The sequence below is a fragment of the Urocampus carinirostris genome, chromosome 11 (assembly GCF_059441175.1).
Source record: "Urocampus carinirostris isolate Australia breed hairy pipefish chromosome 11, RoL_Ucar_1.0, whole genome shotgun sequence".
Lineage (NCBI taxonomy): Eukaryota > Metazoa > Chordata > Actinopteri > Syngnathiformes > Syngnathidae > Urocampus > Urocampus carinirostris.
In genome coordinates this window covers 1,400,232-1,421,083 of record NC_142359.1, presented here as the reverse complement: position 1 = coordinate 1,421,083, position 20,852 = coordinate 1,400,232, and the positions used below count along the sequence as shown (strand labels likewise).

General features: G+C 40.6%; 1 protein-coding gene across 1 annotated transcript in view; it reads left to right on the top strand.

Annotated features, from left to right (window-relative positions):
- Positions 1-20,852, top strand: part of pcloa (piccolo presynaptic cytomatrix protein a) — a 67,143-nt gene that overhangs the window by 28,457 nt on the left and 17,834 nt on the right. Inside the window, exons 8-19 of the mRNA XM_088348011.1 lie at positions 4,215-4,297; positions 4,369-4,444; positions 6,119-6,244; positions 11,013-11,121; positions 11,196-11,260; positions 11,621-11,808; positions 11,899-11,949; positions 12,738-12,868; positions 14,694-14,720; positions 17,010-17,103; positions 18,009-18,080; positions 18,151-18,379. Of these exons, the coding sequence (XP_088204137.1) occupies positions 4,215-4,297; positions 4,369-4,444; positions 6,119-6,244; positions 11,013-11,121; positions 11,196-11,260; positions 11,621-11,808; positions 11,899-11,949; positions 12,738-12,868; positions 14,694-14,720; positions 17,010-17,103; positions 18,009-18,080; positions 18,151-18,379 (1,251 nt within the window). The remainder of the gene's footprint in view (positions 1-4,214; positions 4,298-4,368; positions 4,445-6,118; positions 6,245-11,012; positions 11,122-11,195; positions 11,261-11,620; positions 11,809-11,898; positions 11,950-12,737; positions 12,869-14,693; positions 14,721-17,009; positions 17,104-18,008; positions 18,081-18,150; positions 18,380-20,852) is intronic.

Genomic DNA, 20,852 nt, shown 5'->3' with positions numbered 1-20,852 from the left:
GGGGTTGTTCAAATAGGATGTGGTGGCTGGTAGTCAGTGTTCTTGTTTGCCTGCGTCCCTGCGTCCTGCATTGTGTCAAATCAACGTGCGTCCCTGGGACGCAACTTTTTTGACACCAAATTGTCATTATTACCCAATTATTATTATTATTTTAAACAAAGATTTACCGCCCTCCAAACTTTTCGTCAGGCAGATCCGCCATTGTTGTTTTGGTCTCGGCAAACGAGATCTCGTCGCTTCGAGATGACGTCATTGTTTTGGCGGTTGTCGAGTGAAAGAGATGTATGCCTCCGAAAAAACAGTTGGTATTAGGTGCAAATCAACAAAAAATTGGTCATTTCTTCGGTGTCGGTAATATGTCGAAACATAATACAGAAAGTGGTAACAACGGCAATAATTCCGGCACGAAAAAAACGGCAGAGAAATTCTTCAGAAGACCGCGAAGGCAAGGAAAACACGTGTTTTGAAGCGAACGATTCGACGAAAGATAATAAACAAAAGAATACTCCTGGCACGAAAAGGACTTTTCTGCCAAAATGGACTCAATTATATTCCTGGTTACGCTATGAGGAGGATGATAATGGAGGCTACATGTTCTGTGATGCGTGCACCTAGCGTGACAAAAAAACTGCATTACATAAAACACTTCGCAATACGAACTTTCAGAAAAGCACATTGGATCGGCACCACGACAATGGAAACCACAAATTAGCTATGGAAATTCTGTTGCTGCAATTGGACCTTGAGAACTGCGGCGGGACCGCAAACCACGAAGAATATCTGAACTGAAAAATCTGAAGTGATTAAAACTGCATGAATATATAAACTAATATTTCAGCAATATTATTTTGTATAATGTACAATATTTTTGTGAACTGAAAAATCTGAAGTGGTAACTGCTTTGTATTACCAAATAAGTGTGATGATTAAAACTAAATGAATATATAGATTTATATATTTATTTATATATTTGTCGCCGATTTACAATTTCAACCTGAATAAGACAAAATTTTGGGGAGCCATAGATCTCCGTTAGAACCCATAGATTTTTGTGCATGAGAGTCCCCATCACTTTTCAGAGGTAAAATGAACACTGGTGGAAGTATAGAAATACTACAAAAATACCTTTACAGAAACATGACGACAGAAATAATAAGTACAATTTGAGTAATACTACAAAAATACGGGATGCTTATGCCCCCGCCAAACATTATTTTCTTCACATTAGCACGGCAATGGTCACAACGGACTTGTTCACCCCAGAGTTTTCCTGATTTGCAGATCAAAATTCTACTTCTAGTGTTAAGTCTTTATTTTGTTGTCACTCTAACAAAAAAAATGCTGTACAATTTGTTTTCCGTGTTGATGCATGCCCGAGCTTCTGCGTGTACTTCCGATATGATGTAATACTTTGGCATGACTTCGTCTCAGTGTGTGGGATGTCTTCTCGAACCCGTGTGCATTCTGGGATACTGATTTTGTCACTGTAGACAAGTTTTTATCGCGGAAACCACCGGTATTTTGTGTCTCTCGCATGAAATTCTCCACAATGGCTTAACTTGATGTTTTTGTCATTTTCTAACACGCCTGCTTGTATCAGTATGCAAAAAATACACAATTGTGGAGAAAATGTATTTGATTGTCCTTTCAATGCATGTATGTTGATGCACTATTACATTTTTCATGTTTTTTTTTTTTGCATGTATTTTGTGAATGGCTTTTGTGATATTATTTTCACGGCTTCTATCCTTGCCCGATGTTAAACGAAATATTTCCAAGAATATAATGTGGAAACACACATACAGTATATTTATATTTTGTATATCTTGCTCAACGACTGTACACTTCATTGCATGAATTAAATCAGATGACTTAGTCCAGGGGTGTTACGTTCGATTTACAGCTGGGGGCCACACGCTCTAAAGAAAATCTTACGGGGGGTCGGAATAATAGATCAAAGAGAAAGAGAGAGAGAGAGAGAGAGAGAGAGAGAGAGAGGGAGAGAGACAGATAAAAATGAAAGATCAAGGGAGACAGAGTTATAGAGATGGTAAGAGAGAAAGAGAGAGAGAGAGAAGGGGAGAGAGAGAAAGAGAGGGACAGAGAGAAAGACAGAGAGGAAGAGAAAGAGAGAAAGGGAGAGAGCAAGAAAGAGAGAGAGTAAGAGAGAAAGAGAGAGAGTGAAAGGGAGGGATGGAGAAAACGAGAGAAAGAGAGAGGGAGAGGGATAGACAAAAATGAAAGATCGAGGGAGACAGAGTTATAGAGAGAGTAAGAGAGTAAGAGAGAAAGAGAGAGGGAATGGGAGAGGAAGAAAAAGAGAGAAAGAGAGAGAAAAAAACAAGAGAGAGAAAGACAGCAAAAGAACTAAAGCTCCAGTTGCTTTGCGAGTGCTGACAGTCTCGGGTGACCTCAAGTGGCCATATTTTAAACTGCAACTCCAGCACCCTTGCCGGGCATGATCCGGCCCGCTGGCCGCACGTTTGAAACTTGTGACTTAGTTTAAATTTTGTAGAATATGTTGGATCCCATTTCCTGTAGTGTGTTTTGAGCAAATACAGCCTGGTGGCGCCCATATTTTCCCAGTCCACCACAAGGGTGTGAAAATGAAAAACTTTGAAGTCAGAGTTTTGTCGATTGCCTGATACGAACATCTCGATAGAGATCCATTACCCGATTTTGCCTGGTAAACTGCTTCAAACTGCCTTGATTGCAGCCCCAAGTGAGTCCCTGATGCTTTTCCACTAAGGGTCGAGTATTACCACGTGAAATGACGCTTAAATGTTGGGAAGATTTGAAAAAGTTTGAATAAAGTTCATGAAAGAGGACAGCTCTATTTAGAAAACCGCCTCTTGAGAAGAGGCCCCTCTCTGGGCTCCCAAATTTTTGATTTTCTTTTAAAATGATTTATTATCAAGAGTAATAAAAAATATTTCTACAGTCGTATTTTTGTAGTATTTCCATAGTACAGTTTTTGTATATCTGTAGTTTTTTGGTAGTACTTCTGTCACAATATTTATGTTGAATTATTTTGTATCGTAGTGTTACTGTATTGGTATTTTTGTAGTATTTCCGTAGAAGTATTTTAAAGTATTTCCATACTCGTATCTTTATAGTGTTTCTTGAGTATTTTTTATTATTATTACTGCAGTTGCATATTTGTAGTATTTCTGTTGTAATATTTCTGTAACAGTATTTTTATATCATAGTATTACTGTAGTAGTAGTTTGGCAGTTTTGGAGGGATTGTTGTTGGGCGTCGCCCCCAAAATATACGCAGAGAGGAGATATGGCAAAAAGGGAACGCGCTTTATTGCATTCGGGGCACGTTCAAAGTTCCAGACGTTCAACATTTTATAGTGTTCTCAAATAAAATCTCGTGAAGGTCGTCCGTCCTGGAAACAACGTCATCCCGCGACCTTCACCAGATGTCTTCATACTTATCATTAGTTATTATCCACATTCCACAAAAGTAGTATTTCTATAGACGTTTTTGTTTCTTATCAAAGTCACAATAATATGTTAGGTCTCTTTCTCAAGCACTAAATTTGATATTTAGATTTGAAGTAATTTTGTAGTATTTAGTTGCAGACACACAAAATGTCACAAAACGGATCGGGACCCAGGAAGTAGGAACTCATTTGCGTAGACGTCCTCACACTTCAATTGAGAAAGAAAAGTTGTCCAAAACACAAACGGACCAGACCAAAAAACAAAACGGGTCAAACACAGGCAAAACTACAAACTAGGCATTTCCAGAATTAAACAGAACTTGCAGGAATCTCTCAGAATGTTACACCCAAGTGCAACAATGTCCAACAAGCACAACAAGTATAACCATGCATAAACAAGTTTTCAACAACGATCTGGCAAAGCGCAGTTCAAAGTAAGTACCCACAGGAGTCATCAGAAAATGCGAGTCAGCTGGTGTCAAGGGGCGGTGCCAGCTGAGCGCCATGGCAACCGTCCAGAACCTGACACAAAAGGATAATGGGAACTAAATTGCCACCCAAAAAAAAAAAAGTTTTTATTACCAGTACTAGATTGACTTTTATTTATATTTTCATTATATTTTGAACACTTTTGTTCGGTGGGTCGGTCGAAGAAGCCTAAGGGGCTGCATGTGGCCCGCAGGCCGTAGTTTGCGCACCCATTGCTCAGCACCTCGAAAGCTCTGAAGCTAAAACGGCCACCGTGCTTCTTCTGTCACCCAAGCGTACCACTTGAGACGAGAGGAGACGGACTGGTTCGACAAACCGGGTGACGGATGCCCGGAAAACGGACAGGACAGGAGACAGGTGAGGTGTCCGGAAAGTCATTTTGAATACTTTTTGAATACGTCCATTTGAGCTTTGTTTTTGGGTCGCAGGGGAAAGGTCCGTACTACCCTTTCCCTCACCTTCGGGTCAAGCTGAAGAGAGATCCCAAAGACCGCAGTGTGTCAGGTAAAATACTTTGATCGTATTACTTTCAAAGAGTACTGCGTTAGAGTGACTCGATACTCAGCAACAGATTTAACCGACACTTGAAGTGCAACAAAAAGAAACATTATCAGAAAATAACAATCAGGAGTAAAGAAAATAGATTGAACCTGAGACAACGGGTCAAGTAGACCTATGCTACTTCACTTCTAGTATTTTCTTCACACCAAAAGTCAACTGTAAAACAACATAAGTGAATTTCACCTATAGAATAAATCGCATCACTAGCCAGATAACTTGCTCAAGTAGACATATGCTACTGTACCTCACACAGCAAAAGTAAACAGTTCAACAATATAAAGGGCGTTTAACACTGCAGTGTTAAATTAAAAAAAAACCTCTCAAAACCTGAGACACTGGTCAAGTAGACCTATGCTACTTCACTTCTGGTATTTTCTTCACACCAAAAGTCAACTGTAAAACAACATAAAGTGAATCTCACCTATAGAATAAATCGCATCACTAGCCAGATAACTTGCTCAAGTAGACATATGCTACTGTACCTCACACAGCAAAAGTAAACAGTTCAACAATGATAAAGGGCGTTTAACACTGCAGCGTTAAGTGAAAAAAAAACACTGGTCAAGTAGAAATAGGCAACTCCACTTCAACTGTACTGTTCTCAACAAAACTCAGCAGTAAAACAAGTCAAGTCAAGTCATCTTTATTTGTGACGCCCTAAATCACGAAGAGTCTCAAAGGGCTTCACAGATTATTACACTATATTACACAGACTATTTTTCAGCTGACGAGAAGATGATAAAATACATATGCAATTCCTCTCTTTACCTCTCTCATTCCCTTCCCTCTCTCCCCCTGTCTCTACTCCCCAGCCCACTCTTTGTCCCTGTCTCTGACACTCTCTGTCTCTCTCTCTCTTTTTCTCTCTTTGACTCGCTAGGGGTGTTAGTTTTGGAGATAGGAACAGCGCAAATTGTTGAGGCCGAACGGCAGAATTCGTGTCAGTTTATAGCAGCCTGTTGACACCTAAAATTAAAGATAGGAACAGCACAAAATTGCCCAAGGTATGTGCTAGCAGCAATATAGTGACTTCATTAGAGTCAACTGTCAAAAACCAGGAACGCAGACGGGACCCAATAGCGCTCGTTTTCTCAATTTTTATTGATAAAAGAGGGAGAGAAAGGCATGCGGATCGACGAACACGGGTAGCAGGTGACGGGAACGGGGAAGTGGCACTTCCGTGTCGAGCGAGGTGGATCGGAGACAGGCGGGAATAGCAAGTCGTTGGCCGGGGCTGAAGATCAAAGGCGGTGTCAAGTTCGTAAGCGAGGTCGGTAGCAGGAGGCAGGCAGGCAACAGGACAAAACAGGTTAGGTAACAGGCAGGCAGAACGGGGCGTAGTCAGGTCCGGGAAACAGGTTGGCAACAAAGATCAGGCAGAAAAAAGCAGGGCAGGAACGGAGTGGGACGAAAAGGCTTACTGAGCTGAAGGCAACAGTTCGCATAACGATATGACGGCTTCCAAAAGGAAGCCGGGGGTTTAAAAAGAGAGTGTCCACCAATCAGCTTGATTGGCGAAAAAATGGAAAAATTGGACTTGAGAGTACCTGAAAAGTGCTTAAATTGGGCCATGTAAAAGATGCAGGAACCTTACTATTCTTTTTCTGTTTTTTGCAGGGAACGGATTAGGCATCCGCGTTGTCGGCGGCAAGGAAGTTCCCGGTCATAACGGAGATATCGGCGCTTACGTCGCCAAAGTGTTACCCGGCGGAGCGGCCGAACAAACCGGCAAGATCCTGGAAGGTGAGCACGTGGTTCTCTTACTCACCACACGGGGGCTCAAAACCGAAATCAGGGTCTTTCCTGTTAGCTCTACAGGGTTCGTGCGAGCGCTTGAAATCCGGGAAAATTCTTGAATTTGAACGTTTTCTCTCACCACGCCAGTTCTTCCTATCCAGTCGCGTCACTCCACACTGTGTGTGCAAACATCTCATTTCGAAGACTCAAGCGTAATTGGTTCAACGTTTTGGAAATATCAGACCAGACCACAGGACTCAATATTCTCCTAACAATGCATGCTCTTTTCTTAATTTAGGGAAACATATTGAGAAGAGACACGGGGGCAGATTTACTTTCTTAAAGTATTTACTGAGTGAATTCCATCAAATTTTGCCGAATTATTGTCGAATTAGTCTAATTAGTGTCAGAGATAGACATTATTAACACTATTTGGTGGCTGTATTTACACAGATAAAATACATATGTATATTGTTAAAAACTACAACGTGATAGCAGGAGCAAGTACTAACACGAGGCTTCCATGATGGTGGTTTATTATTCGTCAGTGTGCCAGCACACACATGAGCACGACTTCAAAATAAAAGAATACAAGATTGATAAACGTACAAGAGATATAATTAGACTGATTATTGAAATATTGTTTTATGTGTGTGTATGTGTGCGAGAAAGATTGTTTTTGTATTTAGGAATATAAAAACAAGTTATTTACATAATAGAAAATTCTGAGGGATTAACATCCAAAACGGCCACCTTGACAATTAGTTTTCGTCGAGTTTTGTTCCCGTCCGTCTCTCTCTTCCGTCTTTTTGACACGTCGGGGCATCGGCCCCTCCCGTGGGGCGAGCTGACTCCTCCCCTGGGCTTGCTAGGAACTCCCCACCTCGTCTGACTGGTGCGTCACCAAGGTCCCACCCCCATTGGGTGGGTCAGGTGCCAACGTCACCTCCTCCTCGCCGGAAGACGCCGCCACGTCTAGAGGACTCACAACAAGAAAGCTTGTCAGCTCAAAGCAATGCCAAGCGTTTATCATAACAAGGCCTAATTCCCTCGTCAGCGCCCTGCTATCAAAATTCCCCTGCCAAAACACTCTAGACTTTGAATGGCGCGACCTGTCCTCCGTCTTCAGCCTCCTGTGAAAAATTCCCACAAATCCCGTAGAGTCAAATAAATAAAATACAAAATCCTCCACTCCCCTGACTGCAAGATTCCATACGTCACCAAAACTCCAAGCTTACCATTGGCAGATGAAAACTTTCCAAGCTTTAAATTTGACAGCCCATGAAATATACGTACTCCAGGTTGCCTCGGATGTTATTGCCAAATATGCCGAGACATCCGAAGCAGCACGAAAATGCTCAAACTGACAAAGCGGCTAATTTGTGCAGTCGGACGCAAGCGGAGGACGCTGTTGATGAGATGCTTCGGCCCATGTAAGTCTTGACAGACCGCCTTTGTTGTGCTCTGCTGTGTGATCCTATCTTTTTGCTTTTTTAAAGCCCCGGTGTGTAATATCGGACCACTAGATGGCACTGTGATGTGTGCTGCGTGCCACAGAGCGCAGCGTGGCGGCTAAATGCAGGATAAACAGCGGCAACCTCCATCCATCCATCCATTTTCTGCACCGCTTATCCTTAGTAGGGCCACGGGGGTGCTGGAGCCCATTCCAGCTATCTTTGGGCAGTAGGCAGAGGACACCCTGAACTGCTTGCCAGCCAATCGCAGGAAACACAGGGACAGACAACAGACAACTCGCTCGCTCATTCACACCTAGGGACAATTCACCTGAAATGCATGTTTTTGGAATGTGGGAGGAAACCGGAGTGCACGCAAGCACGGGGAGAACATACAAACTCCGCACAGGTAGTCTGGTAGCTGGATTTGAACCCGTGACCTCAGAACTGTGTCGCACACGCTTCTAACCACTGCCGTGCCGTGCTGCCCACAGCGGCAACCTAAGTGTGGATAAATGAAAAAATAATCATCATAACATTGGTACAATAGTTCATGTATTTTCGCCTAGTATTCAAATTTGTTTTTTTGTTTTTAACTAAATAAAATTTATTTTGTACTACTAGGAGGCACTAAACCCTGTCCTTTTAAGAATATTTTCGATTTTTAACGATGTACCGCCCTTCTTCGGCGCAAGCTTTGTTTCCTTCTCGTTTGTTGACTCTGAGACTATGTTTACGGATTCTGCCATGACACTCAATGAGCTCACACGGTGGGTGTGGCATAGTGTGGAGCTTGCAAACTTTGAATCGCGTTTATTGGCTTGTGCTACTATGAAAAACTTGCCTCTGATTGGTCGGCGCTTTTAGATTTGGAACATTAACAATTGTGGTTGACCAAAACTCCATCACTCACTGCAAAACCTTAAAATCTCGATGAGCAGGTAGTTGCCTTGCATGGCTGACGCTGCTATCGGTTAGTGTGTGTAAAAAAGGAAAGTGTGAAGCACATTGTAAAGCTTGGGAGCTCTTCATTGACTTGAAAAGCGCTATATAAATGCAGAACATTTCCATCTAAAATTTGGTCATACAAATAGAAATAATGTGCATTTTTTTTTATTTTTTCTTACTATTGTTTTACTTGTCCCAGAAGAAATGTTCAATAATTAGATAAACTGATTAAAAATAGGGGCAGCACGGCGGCGCGGTGGTTAGCACGTGTGCGGCACAGTTATGAGGTCATGGGTTCAAATCCAGCTACCAACCTTCCTGTGCGGAGTTTGCATGTTCTCCCCGTGCTTGCGTGGGTTTCCTCCGGGCACTCCGGTTTCCTCCCACATTCCAAAAACATGCATGTCAGGTTCATTGGCCGGTCCAAATTGTCCCTAGGAGGGGGCGTGGCTTATACAGGAACAGCAACAAACGGGAACTCAATGGGGAAAATGTAACCACAGAATCTAAACTATAATATATATATATATATATATATATATATATATATATATATATATATATATATATATATATATATATATATATATATATATATATATATATATATATATATATATATATATATATATACATTGAAAAAATAAGTATTTGAACACCCTGCTATTTTCCTATTTCTCCCCCTTAGAAATCATGGAGGGCTCTGAAATTTTCATCATAGGTGCATGTCCACTGTGAGAGAGATAAACTAAAAAGAAAAATCCAGTACTCACAATGCATGATTTTTTTAACAATTGATTTGTGTGCCTTCAACAAAGACACTGTACTTGTAATTCTTTTTGTAGCTGTTTGCAGATCTAATCGACTCCTCCATACTTTGTGTTTGCAGTGGGGATTTGTTTTGAATGAAATGTAGTGAATCCAAACATGAATCATACGACAAAGTAATACTTCATTCATGACACTTGAAGTAGAGGGTTCAAGCCATTAGGCTTTCCTACATAGAAGGACAGCCAAATGAGACAAACTCTGGTTAGAACAACTCTGTCATGACTCTTTGCATGCTCATGTGAAGAAAAGAATATTTGGTGGGGGCAAAACCGCCCTGTATTTTCCTGGTATTACTGTAAAGCAGATTACATTTTGTTAATGGTGTATTTCTCTGTGTCCTTTGTCACAAATACTCCTGATGAAATTAACTCGCATTTAATTTGTTTTCTCTTATTTCTGTTTTCTATTTTTTCCATTTTGAATGTATGAGTAATCATTAAAATACACACACATACAGTAGTCTGATTTTAATACACACAAATACTTCAGGTATTCTCCTTGTATGTAAGGAAAAGACGTATGTGTGACGTCATGATAATTTCTACGCATGCGCGAAACCCTGACTAAAAACGGTTCCGCTTCCTGCAAATGTTGTGAGGGGGACTTGAATAAAAACGTACCAGTTCTCCCTCCCCCGTCTGTACAGCGGTATTAAAACTACAAATTTGCATTCTGCCTGATTACTTTACTCAATAGTAGATTAATATCTTTAATAGCTCTCTGAATTACTTTAGTTGTATTTCCGTGGTATATTTGTAGTATTTCTGAAGTCTGATTTTTGTAGTATTTCTGTAGTATTTTTAGATAGATTATCATATTACTGTACTTTTATTTTGTAGTATTGAGTAGTATTTACACATTTTTTGTAGTATGTCTGTAGATTTTTTTTTTGGTATTGCTTATGTTGTACTTTTGTAGTATTTCTGTCGTAATATTTCTGTTATAATTGTATTTAGTGATATTTATGTAGAAGTATTTTTGTATTATAGGCCTATTGTAGTAGTATTTCTGTCAAAGTATTTTAAAGTCTTTCTGTGCTAGTTTCCTTGTAGTATTTCTTTAATTTGTTTTACTAATACTGTAGTAGTAATATTGGTAGTAAAATTATTTTTTGGTATTAATGTAGTTGTACTTTTTCCGTCATAATATTTCTGTAGCAGTATTTTTGTAGCATTTCTGTTGTAACATTTCTGTAATATTGTTTTTGTATCGTAGTATCACTCTAGTATGATTCATATGGTATTTTTCTTATCAGAATAAAATCGATATAATTTATTACTGTGATATTTACTTTGGTAGTAATAATGTAGTATTTTTGTAGTATTTTTCCCAACCGACTCTTCATGCGTCTATACACAGCTCACCCACCACATTTCATTTGAACAACCCAACAATGCTGCATTTAAAGAACAATGATGACAAGATGGGCCATTGAGGTGTTTATTTAAGTAATACAGCCTTTTGGCTGTCCGTTGGTTATTCTGGATGGGTAAGAAAATAGCCGGGACCTCTAGTTTTAGAAATTCTTTTGTTTTCCACAGGAATGCAAGTACTGGAATGGAACGGCATGCAATTGATGGGAAAAACCTACGAAGAGGTGCAAGGTCTGGTCTGCAACCCGTGTAGTGAGGCAGAATTGTGTGTCAGACTGTAAGTACACACAAATATGTTTGGTTAAGTGTTTTTTTGGTTGTCATTTTTCCGAGCGTTACTCTCCTTTTCAGCGATCTCAACATGTTATCAGAGTCCGAAGGTTCCGAGCGTCTGGACTTCCAGGAGATAAGCAAAAGTAAGATGCTGGGAGTGTTTCATATGTACCTACAAAGTACAATTGAAGCGCAGAGTACAGGGATGCTTAATTTCTTCTCATGCAGATATTCTCACTACCGTCAAGACTCACATTTAAGCATGAATCACAACAAAAAAAATAAAATACCCAAATCAGAGGGTCGGCATATTGAGTGTCCTGTATTTCGTTATGTGTCACCAGTAGCCAATGCTTGGCAGCGCGTTGGGGAGGGGGTGTGGCTTATACAGGAACAGCAACAAATGGGAAATCAATGGGGAAAATTTAACCACAGAATCTAATCTATAATATATATATAGCCAGTCCAAAGTAGATCCCTGATTTGGGATGAAATTTTCCTAGGTGAAAGACCTCCCAGGTCTCCCGGCGTGGACCCTAAGCAGTTAGCGGCCGAGTTGCAGAAGGTTTCCCAGCAGCAGGCTCCCTCCTCGACCGCCTCCTCCACCAGCCTGACCGCGACCGCTTCGGCCACCTCCAGCCCCGCCCAGCCCGGCTCGCCCTCGGTGAGCAAGAAACGGCACAGCAGCAAGGCAAGTGTCCCCCGAAATCCAGGCCGACTTTCTTCGTTCTTTGGCTTTTCAGCGCATCTTAGCAACTCCTCTTCCCTTATTCCCTTACAGGCCGTTGATGGAAGCAAGACTCAGTCACACCCAATCACTGGTGACATACAGGTCAGCATCGGTTGCGTACTTAAGGACAGGGGTTGGTAACGTCTGGCTGGCGAGCCACTAGCAGCATAAGAGCTGTTGTGGCTCTCTACCTTTAAGCAAAAAAACATGATTTTTTTTCCATGCGAGACAGTAGAAGTTTCAGATGTATCTTTGGGGATGATCGTAGAAGTTCCAGATGTATTTCTGGGGATGATCGTAGAAGTTCCAGATGTATCTCTGGGGATGATCGTAGAAGATCCAGATGTATCTCTGGGGATGATTGTAGAAGTTCCAGATGTATTTCTGGGGATGATCGTAGTAGTTCCAGATGTATCTCTGGGGATGATTGTAGAAGTTCCAGATTTGTTTCTAGGGATGATCGTAGAAGTTCCAGATGTATCTCTGAGGATGGTCGTAGAAGTTCCAGATGTATCTCTGGGGATGATTGTAGAAGTTCCAGATGTATCCTTGTGGATGATCGTAGAAGTTCCAGATGTATCTCTGGGGATGATTATAGAAGTTCCAGATGTATCTCTGGGGATGATCGTAGAAGTTCCAGATGTTTTTCTGGGGATGATCGTAGTTTATTAATATCAGTATTTTTTTGGGTTGTAGGTGCACAGGAACATATCTCCACACACCCTTTTCTCCTTTTTAGCCAGCCAGCGATTTTCATCCCAGTATTAAACCCAAGAACTCATGGCTACCTTAGCCTCAAACCTGCATGGAAAAATCCAGCCTACTGTCCAAAATGCTGTTCATTTAGCAGCATCTGGTAAATATCATGTTCTTCTTGTTTTTTGTCAAAGCTTCAAATCCACTACGACAAGCAGCTGGGCAACCTGATCGTGCACGTCCTGCAGGCCCGAAACCTGGCACCGCGAGACAACAACGGATTCTCGGACCCCTTCGTCAAAGTCTACCTCCTACCGGGAAGAGGGTGAGTCCAAATACTCAAACAAAAGATTTCCTCTTCCTGCTTTGGAATACTGTTTGTGTGCAAAGGCCGTACAAGTAATTAATAAATATATACAGGGTTCGTACGGGTGCTTGAATTTCAATGTTGTGTTTTGAAAATGCTTGAAATCATTTTCAGTGCCGCATTTCCTGGCAGTCTGACTCGATACACCTGGCTTTTACATTAAGACAAATTTTAAAAGTATGTAAAAATGACGCAGCTGGTGGCTCCAGCCCTCATGATCGAGTTGTCATGTGAAGCGTTACTGTCCCCTTCTGTCGCATCCAAAAGGACAGGTTTATCAGACTCGTCATCAGGGTTGGGTAGGGTTACTTTAACTGGATTACTCTCAATTACTTTTGGATGACTCCAATACCAAATATGCTCATAAATTACAAAAGAAACAAAATATGAATACAATTATGACTCACAACACGCGGTAAGCTTTCTCTCCTGGCTTTGATCTCTTTGATCTCCGGCAAAAAGAACATCAAATGCCACAGAAACAAAATGAAAATCAATCCAAACAGCTTGCCAACATCATTTTATTCTGATTTAGTTTCTTTTGTCTTTTCTTAGCATATTTGGTATTGCAGTAATCCAAAAGTCATTGAAAGTAATCCATTTAAAGTAACCCTACCCAACCCTGCTCGTCATCAAAATTCCGTCTCCTTGTCCAGAAGCGGCTCTTAATTTTTTGGGTGGTATATTAGCGATAATAAGAAAACATGATGCACCAAATGATTTAGTATTTAGTCATTTCATAGATTTCGCAGGGATTCCCCAAAACACATGAAATATGAATTAAAATATTCACAGATTTACAAAAACAATTGTAAAAAACGAAACTATTTTAGATGTTCACACACCGAAACCGAGACAAAATCTCTGAAAATGGAAAACAATAACAAAAAAATCAAAAACATGAACTATTTTGTGTTTTAAGTAAATGATAAAAATGAAAAAACAAACTATTTACAATCCTATTTCAACCAATCTAGACACGGATCCTCTGAAAAACACGCAAAAAATATGAATTCCAATAAGTACAACAAAAGGCAAAAGATTAGCAGTCTCTAAGATTGAACGATTGAATGCACTCTGCTTCCGAGCAATCGATATTATTCAAACTAATCCAAATTCATTTTTCCGCTTTTTATAAACACTGTACTTTCTCTCTTTTTTGTCTTCTGTATCGAACTCAACCATTAACCAAAACAAGTGTGACTTAGCAATGTTGAATCAGAACGGCAGAATTCATGTCAGTTTTTAGCAGCCCATTGACACAAAAATATCACAGATAATCAATAGGAACAGAGCAAAATAACACATAGTATGTGCTTGCAGCAAGATAGCGAATTAAATTTAGTCATTTAAACCAACGACGGCAACATAAAAATGTTCTTTTGATCGGTGCTGGATTTCCTCCTTTAAAGGTACTGGAACATTTGAAATACATGCCTTGAAAGTGCTTGAATTTGGCCATGACATAAGCTGTACGAACCCTTATATATCAATGTGCTGCTATGAAAGCACCACTCTCACTGTAATTGCACTCATGGTAATAGAGACACTTCCTGGTTCTTCATTCACTGGCGGCTGTTTTAAGGCTAAAAACGATAACGGTTTTTATTGGACGGCATTCCGTCCAAATGTCCTTCATCAAATGGCCCGTGTGCCACGCCACCACCTCCCTTTTGCCAGCCAAAATAGTCCCCAACACGCACTTTCTCACATTCACTTCCTCTGACTGTTGATTTTTTTTGTATGTTCTCTATATTTAATGCATGCTGGATCCCCCCCTCAGTCAGGTCATGGTTGTCCAGAACGCCAGGTAGGTGATTGACACTTTTATTTATGTTTTCTTGGTTGTCAGTTTGGTGAAGGTAAAGATGTACTGGAGATCCAAATTAGAGAACAGTTTTGAAAAAAGATAATACCATCTTCACTGCTTAACAGTTTAAGGACATTTTGTTGTGTCTATACCATGCTACTAAAACACGTTTTCACAAAATGGATAAGATAGATAGATACCGTAAATTCCGGACTATAGAGCGCACCCGATTATAAGCCGCACCCACCACATTTTGAGAGGTTAGTCGCTTTTGTACTTACACAAGCCGCACCTGTATATAAGCCGCATGCGCCGAAATTAAAATATGTAACGCCATCATAAAATTAACCCAAACCCAACTTTGAGTCCCGCGATTTTAACTGAACACGAGGTTCACAGTTCAAAAACCACAGCCGACAAAATAACGGAAAACGATACCGGTACTTAACATTGGTTGCAGACCTGCAGAGTCCAGGTCCCGTTGAAAGTAATCCAAGGAAAAAAAGTGTATATTTCCAAAGGTAAGGGTGGGAAAAATATATATCCACTATTGTCTGCCGTGTCCACAAACACTCACCTTTACCGGTCCCCACTTCCCGTCTTCCCCCGCGTCTGTTACGCCCCTTCTTTTTAATTGGTCAGTGCAAGACTTATCAGAATAAGTGTCCAAAATAAATACAAATAAATACATTACAAAAATATACAGTTGCAAATACATATTATACATGGTTACACATATTTACAAAGAAAGACGGTACACCGAAAGAGTTTTCAAAGCTTTAATAATAATATTATAACTTTCATCCCAAACCGTGCCTGTGAAGGGTAGCAAAACGCTACTAGAAACACACTCGCAACACAGTGAACTGATCTGTTAAAAATAACAATCCATTCTTGCAGAAACTACGGTAAAGCGTCCTCATCTACATCCTTATAATTGACGTCATCAAAATTGTCTTCCCCAGTATGGGTAAGAGACTTTGTCATATAGACGACGTTCCACGCTCCCTTAATCAAAAACACGCTCGCAAGGTAATTTACCTTGCGTGCAGTAGCACTGTTTCCTTCTTTATCGGACTGCTCGATTGCGTTTAGCTTGTAAGCTGCGTCGTGTGCCTTCAACTCGAGCGCCGCTGGCGGCTGTTAGACAAATGACATAAATTGGCCGCATCACTGAATAAGCCGCAGGGTTGAAAGTTTGGGAAAAAAGTAGCGGCTTATAGTCCGGAATTTACGGTAGATACTTTATTCATCCCCGCAGGGAAATTCACACTTCCATTAGCATCCCTGTGTAACGACCCTCAATCATGCGCGACACAAGAGTTCACAGTCACTCGATTTATTGCCTGCATTCAGTAAACAAAACACTAAAAAAAGTCAGGGCATCTCTAAGGCAAGCAGACAACATGCGAGCACAGTAATAGTGAAACTTTAATAATAACCATGAACATATCTTTCCCACGTACCTGCATTGAGTATTAGCTTAGCTTAAGAATTTCCTTGAATGAATGGCATGGCCCGCCCAGAGTCCCGAGACTCTCAACCCAATAGAGAACCCTCGGTGACAAGGTTATGTTCAAGAAAGCCGCAACATCACCAAACTGTGGAGGAGGCTGGAAGAAGAATGGACCCAAATCGCAACAGAGCAGTGTGAGAGACGAGTGCTCTCCTGAAGGTCATTCCCAGCAGAGGCCTGTACACTTTTTACAAATTGCTGACTCGTGTAACCTATTCCATGCCCAAGTCATTGTTGACTCTCGTTTCGATCGGTGCTTTTTCTGAAAAATGTATTTTTTTGTCCAACGCATATAGTCGTTTTGTGAAAAAAGGGATGTAGTACTATGATTTAGACACAATAAAATGTCATTGAACTGTGGAACAGTGAAGATAAAAAGTTGTTCTCTAATTTTGATCTCCAATGTATATACTTTTTAAACCTGGGCCTGCATATTTTGATATGATGTAGATCACCAACCTCTTCCTAACCAAACTAACCCTAACCCTAAAAAAATAACTGTTCCACACTAAAAAGCTAACGAGTGGTCCTAATCATATAGCTACAATGAGCTTTCATCGATCTTGAAGATTTTAGGTCGGAGAGTCTTTTTCAACCCCGCCATAGACGCACGCTACATTGTGAAGTTTCCTAATGACGTGTATTTTGACCATTCTCCCCCCTGTGAGCTCCAGTGTCGTACAGTTACGTGGTGATTTTGGTTTTATGTTTGAGTGATGAGATGGATGATGTTCCCCCTACTCCCGCAACCCTTCTAATTCTCTCCTAACTAGCGCTGAAAACAAACGGAGGTCCAAGCATGCGGGCAGGAGCCTGAACCCGGAGTGGAATCAGACGGTCATCTATAAGAACATCCACCTGGAGCAGGTAGAAACTGTTCCAGCTGTGCATACAAGTTGGGTCTGACTTTACTGTAATAGATTTAGAACCACCCCTTTTGACTAAATGACGGTACACCACCTCATTCTTTGCACAAGTAAATTTCTAAAGCCGTTTGTGCCCAGAATATTCTGTAATAAAACCTTTAGAGGAACATCTTATCCTTATCACGAGGTATCAGACCGACCCAAACACCGGGACGCAAGGGATGTGGTCCAACCCAACTAAAAGGACGTTTATATGAACAGCAATAAAGTCTTTTCCGGCGAGAAGGGAGGGGGTGGGACCTGGATAGCAGATGAGGAGAGCTTGAGAGGGAATATTGGGAGGGAAATTGAGAGGGGCTACTGGGTTGGAGAGAATCTTGAAAAGGAGACTTAGGAAAACCTTTCAGGAGATGGTTGATGTGGCAGGTCTTGGGGTGAGGAGGGAAAACGTGAGAGGGAGACTTGAGAGGGGGTCTTTGGGTGGATAGAGTCTTAAAAGGGGGACCTGGAGAAACCTTGAAGATGGATTGGCAGGTCTTGGAGTAAATAAACTCGATCGTAGAGGGAATTGAAGGAGGGGGTCTTGGGAGGCCAAGTTTGTTGTACTGGTAAGTCTCTAGGAATCAAAACGGTTAAGCAAAGTGAAGTGGGAGCCCGAGGTATAAATAGCAGAGGTGGCTGATTGTAAAATTGGAAACACCTGGGGAGAGGAAAAGTCAACGGGTTAATGCTGCCATCTTTTGGAAAAAATAGGGACTGCAGGCACCAACCATGACAACTTGAGTCATGACTTGAAGGACTACTTTTTACTTCTACTTGAGTCATATTATTCCGAATAAGAGTACAATTTTCGGCTACTCCACCCACCTTCTGAGTATCTCAGACAAATTCTGACTGTGTGTTTAGCTGCGAAAAAAGACGCTGGAGGTCAGCGTGTGGGATTATGACAAATGTTCCTCCAACGATTTCCTGGGAGAGGTAAGTCCTCCTCTTTTAGTTTTCATCACTTTATCTCTCTCTCACCATCCCAATATCTGCGGATGTCCAGGTCCTCATCGACCTGTCCAACACGGCCCAGCTGGACAACGTCCCGAGGTGGCTCCCCTTAAAGCCGCAAACGGAAGGGGAGCACCATCGCCGCTCCCACCAGGGTCGTCACGGTTCCTCCAAAACCTCCTCGCAGCACTCGTCCCCCAAGACCGCCCCAGAGCAGGACTCCCCCAAATCCTCGGTCATCAAAAGTCAAAGTCACGGCATCTTTCCCAATCCGGCAAAGGGTAGGAGAACGACTTGTTCCCGCTCGCTCACACCTCCCGCTTGATGTTTGCACTCCCACCATCGTAGCTTCGGCGTCACGCTTTCTGCTTTTTCATGCTCCGTCTTCTTGGTTGCCATAGTCACCTCGATCCGAGGCAATGTTCCCTCTATACTGCGCACGTGCGCAATCGCGTTACAGTGCATAAAGATAAAAATACACGGGTTCCCCTGACGCTGTGTTCTAAATGCGGTATTTTGAAGTCAAGGTCGAAGTAGAACGAAGTTGAGTAAAGTCAGTAGAGTTTTTCGAGAACCGGCTTCTTCGGCTCGGCTCACTATAAGGAACCGGCTCTTTTGGGTCCCAAACGGCTCTTCAGGTTGTTTTTGCTTCTTGCATCCCTATATGACCAAATATTATGTAAAATAGTGCACAAAATAACTTAAAGGAAGGGCGAATGGAGCTAAAAAGAAAAAAATTCCAAAATGAAAAAGTAGTGAAAAGCTGAGAAAAAAAAGAAACAAAAGAAAGAGAAAAAAGGAGGAACAATTCAGAAAAAAAAGCCAGAAAAAAAGAAAAGAAAGAAACAAAGGAAAAAAGTAAATGGAGAACAAAACGAAAAAAGTAACAGCTAGGAAAAAATAAACAATGAGATTTTTTTAAAGGAATTTAGGAAAATAGAAAAAAACAGGGAAGAAGAAGAAAAAGTTTGTGTTCCATTCATATAATTTCCAATGATACCAAGTCAATCTTGTTACCAAGATTGTACTTCCACTAAAATAATGTGATTAAATACAGTTCTGTATCGTGCAACCGACTCAATAAGCCCCCAAAAATGTTAGTGTTATGCGACAAAAGATACCAAGAATAAAGAATTGGAAATCTTGTGAAAGAATTGTAAAAACAAATGACTTTTGCAATCGTACATGAGTCAATTCATTCAAAAGTGAAAAATGTTTTTTCATTGCCGGAAACTAAGCAAAATGTAACGTGGATGTCAAGTTTTGGACATGTTTAATAATGACTCAGTTGCCACACTTAGGATTGCCGGTGCTCACTGTTGTTTCAAGCGTTGCTCACTGACTTTGTATGAACGCTCAGACCCGTAAGGAAAATGACAGGGAACATTGATCCTAGGCCCAGCTTTCGTTCGGCATCCGAAAGCGTTTTCAATCATCAGTATGAAATAACAAGGGTATTTCTCACTCTAAAACTATAACTACTATATATATATATGAGGCGCAACCCCGAAAAATAGTCTTTTTCATATCTAAGCATGTTTTGTACAAACGCTTGAATTTCATTTTGTGTTTACAAGGTCAGGAAAATGCACAACTTGTGGGTAAAAAGCTTCAAAATGCAGCCTGACTCCCCAGACCACCCAATAAATGAAGATTTCTACTATCAATAATAGTAAAAAACGATCCAGTAGTTAGTCATTTCATATGTTTTGCAAGGGATCCCTGCAAAACATACGAAATATAGATTAAATATCCACTGATCTACAAAAAAAAAAATCTAAAATACAAAAACAATTTCAGCTTTTGACACACTGAACAGAATTGAAGTCAAACAACACAAAATCCCTGAAAATGCAGAACAATAAAACGTGGATAGAAAATTATTAACTCTTCAGTGAGAAAAATAAATGATAAAATGCAAAAAAAAAAGCAAAACTATTTACATTTCTCTTCTCTATTTTCAATTCTTGACACATATCCTTTGAAAAACACGCCAAAAATATTGTAGCCAAGTTGCGTGTGCACCGTATACTGGACTGAATGAAGAAAAAGGCATTGTGGGAAGTAATTCGGTCATTCTGAATTGAATGAAGAGAAAGTCATTGTGGGGAGTAATTCAACTGTTTGTCATGTACAATGCTTATTTAGAGCTCGGAAAAAGTCAAACAAAAGTCTTTTTACTCTAAGACATCTGGCCACAGCACAATAAGGAAAGTATTTTTTTTGTTAATTTGGTAAATGTGATTGTATTGAATACACCCTGTACAGGAGTAAAACATTTCCAACGATCATTTGCCCAAATGATCAGCAAATAATCCCAAAATAAAAATATCATTAGTTGTCTGTTAAGTTAAAACCTTATTAGACACTGAAATAAAAGTAATTGGAGAGTGATTCCATGCACTTTAGTTACCAGGTTTTTTGTTAGTGTAGCCCAGAAATGGTAAAAGTAAGCAAAGGCCTGTTTCCAATACGGTGCAAAAGCCGACCCCAAAATAAAGAGTTTGAAAGTACTGGAGGAAGGAGCTTACTGAGGCGGCAGAGAGAAGCAAAAGCAAAACCGCCTATTAACTAAATAATAAATATTTCAGGGTCGATACCGATACCAATTATTAGTATCAGGAGGAGGCAGATAACCCAGATTTGGAGTCCATATTCATGCATTGTAAAAACTTAAAAAATGGCGTAACAAATATTGAATAATGCAAAAAGAAACAAATAATTTTTGTTATAAATTCAAATCAAACTGTAATA